The sequence below is a fragment of the Egretta garzetta genome, unplaced genomic scaffold (assembly GCF_000687185.1).
Source record: "Egretta garzetta isolate BGI_Z169 unplaced genomic scaffold, ASM68718v1 scaffold703, whole genome shotgun sequence".
Taxonomy (NCBI): Eukaryota; Metazoa; Chordata; class Aves; order Pelecaniformes; family Ardeidae; genus Egretta; species Egretta garzetta.
In genome coordinates, this window is record NW_009259048.1 from 62,251 (window position 1) to 64,016 (window position 1,766).

The following is a 1,766-nucleotide window of genomic DNA, read 5'->3' on the forward strand; positions in this document are numbered from 1 at the left end:
CCCCTCGGGACCGCTGCGGCGGGGCTCTGCCCGGCGTCAAAACCATCTTCCTCTTCCGCAACCAGACACCATCTTCCTCTTCCGCAACCAGACAGGATTCCCCGATGCCCGGAGCAGATACGATGCGTACTGCTTTCGAGGTAAAGAGGGGCACCCCCCCACCCCACGGATGCTCCCGGGCAGGGACCAGCCGGAGCTTTTGGGAAGCCTCCAGGCAAGGGTGCAGGCACCCAGTGGGTGCTGGCTCCAGCCCACCCAAGCACTGGGTGCAGCAGAGTTGGGTGGGGATCACATCGGGATCCCCGCGTGCTCCCTGGGCTGCGATATCGCGATAGAGCAGGGGGGATTTGTACTGTCTCGAGCTTGCCCACCAACCTACCGTGGTAGGACAGGGATGCCTTGCATGGTCGCCGTATTGCATGCCCATCTATCGTGACAGGGAAGGGATAACCTGCATGGTCCTGATACTGCATGCTGGTACATCGTGATAGAGGAGGGATAACCTGCATGGTCCCGATACTGAATGCCAGTACATTGTGATAGAGGAGGGATGTACGGTCTGCACAGTCTCAATAGTGCATGCTGATATATTGCGACGGAGTAGGGATGCCCTGCATGTCCTCAGTACTGCACGCCACTATATCGCGACGGAACAGGGATGTCCTGCATGGCACCGTCGGTCTGCGTGAGCTGCATGGGCATGGCTCCGGGGGGGGGGGGGTGTGGCACCGCCGCGTGCTGGGAGCTGGGTGTTAGGGTTAAGGCTGGTTAGCCCACCCTGAGCTGGTGGTGGGGTCAAGCATTGGTTAACCCACCTTGAGCTGGTGGTAGGGTTAAGGCTGGTTAACCCACCCTGAGCTGGTGGTGGGGTTAAGCATTGGTTAACTCACCCTGCTCTGGTGGTAGGGTTAAGGTTGGTTAACCCACCCCGAGCTGGTGATGGGGTCAAGGTTGGTTAACCTACCCTGCACTGGTGATGGGGTCAAGGTTGGTTAACCCACCCTGCACTGGTGGTAGGGTTAAGGTTGGTTAACCCGCCCTGAATGTGTGATAAACTGGGAGGGGATGAGCAAGGATGGAGGCTTGGCAAGGATAACAGGCACGGAGGGCGCAAGAGCCGTCCCTCCGCTCCTCCTTCCCGGTCCCACGTCTTGGGGCCATGGGGGCTTGTGGGCTCGGGGGCACTCTCCCCCGGATCATCTGGATGCCACGCATCTCTGTGCCTCAGTTTCCCCACCTCTCAGCAGGGAAAACCCATGGGTTAGGCAGGATGGACCCGTCCCACGAATCCGCGGCCCCCTGTAACCCACTAACTCCCCCCTCCGGGTCTGCCGTGCATCGAGGTTTAGGGTTTGCTGGAGGGGGAGGAGGAGAAGCGGGGCCAGCCGCTGCCGGGAAGGGCAGGGACGAGCAGAAAATGCTGCGAGGGTAAAATTCGGCGCTGCCTGGACGCCTGCCGGAGCCACAAGCCTTGGCCGGGAGGCTGCGGGGAGAGCCGGGCTGGAGCGTGGTGTAAATCAGCATCGCTGATGCAACGGGGCTCAGGATCCGGCCCCACCGTGGGCTGCCCAGCCCCACAGCTCCCACCGGGGCTGTCGGCTCCGGCCGGCTTCGGCGGCGCCTGGGGAGGGCCTGATCCTGCCTCGGTGTAGAGGGGAAAGGGGAGGTCGAGGAGAGCTGGGTCCCCACCGGGGTGCCAGGCTGTCCCCAACCAGGGCTCCAGCCCCGTGCCGGGGCGAGGGCATCTCTGCCTGCCCCCGGGCCAG

The 1,766-nt window shown here is 62.8% G+C and overlaps 1 protein-coding gene across 1 annotated transcript in view; it reads left to right on the forward strand.

Annotated features, from left to right (window-relative positions):
- Positions 1 to 1,766, forward strand: part of LOC118451907 (brevican core protein-like) — a 13,171-nt gene that overhangs the window by 4,516 nt on the left and 6,889 nt on the right. The window contains 2 exon segments of the mRNA XM_035890668.1: positions 2 to 41; positions 44 to 150. Coding sequence (XP_035746561.1) covers positions 2 to 41; positions 44 to 150 — 147 coding nt within the window.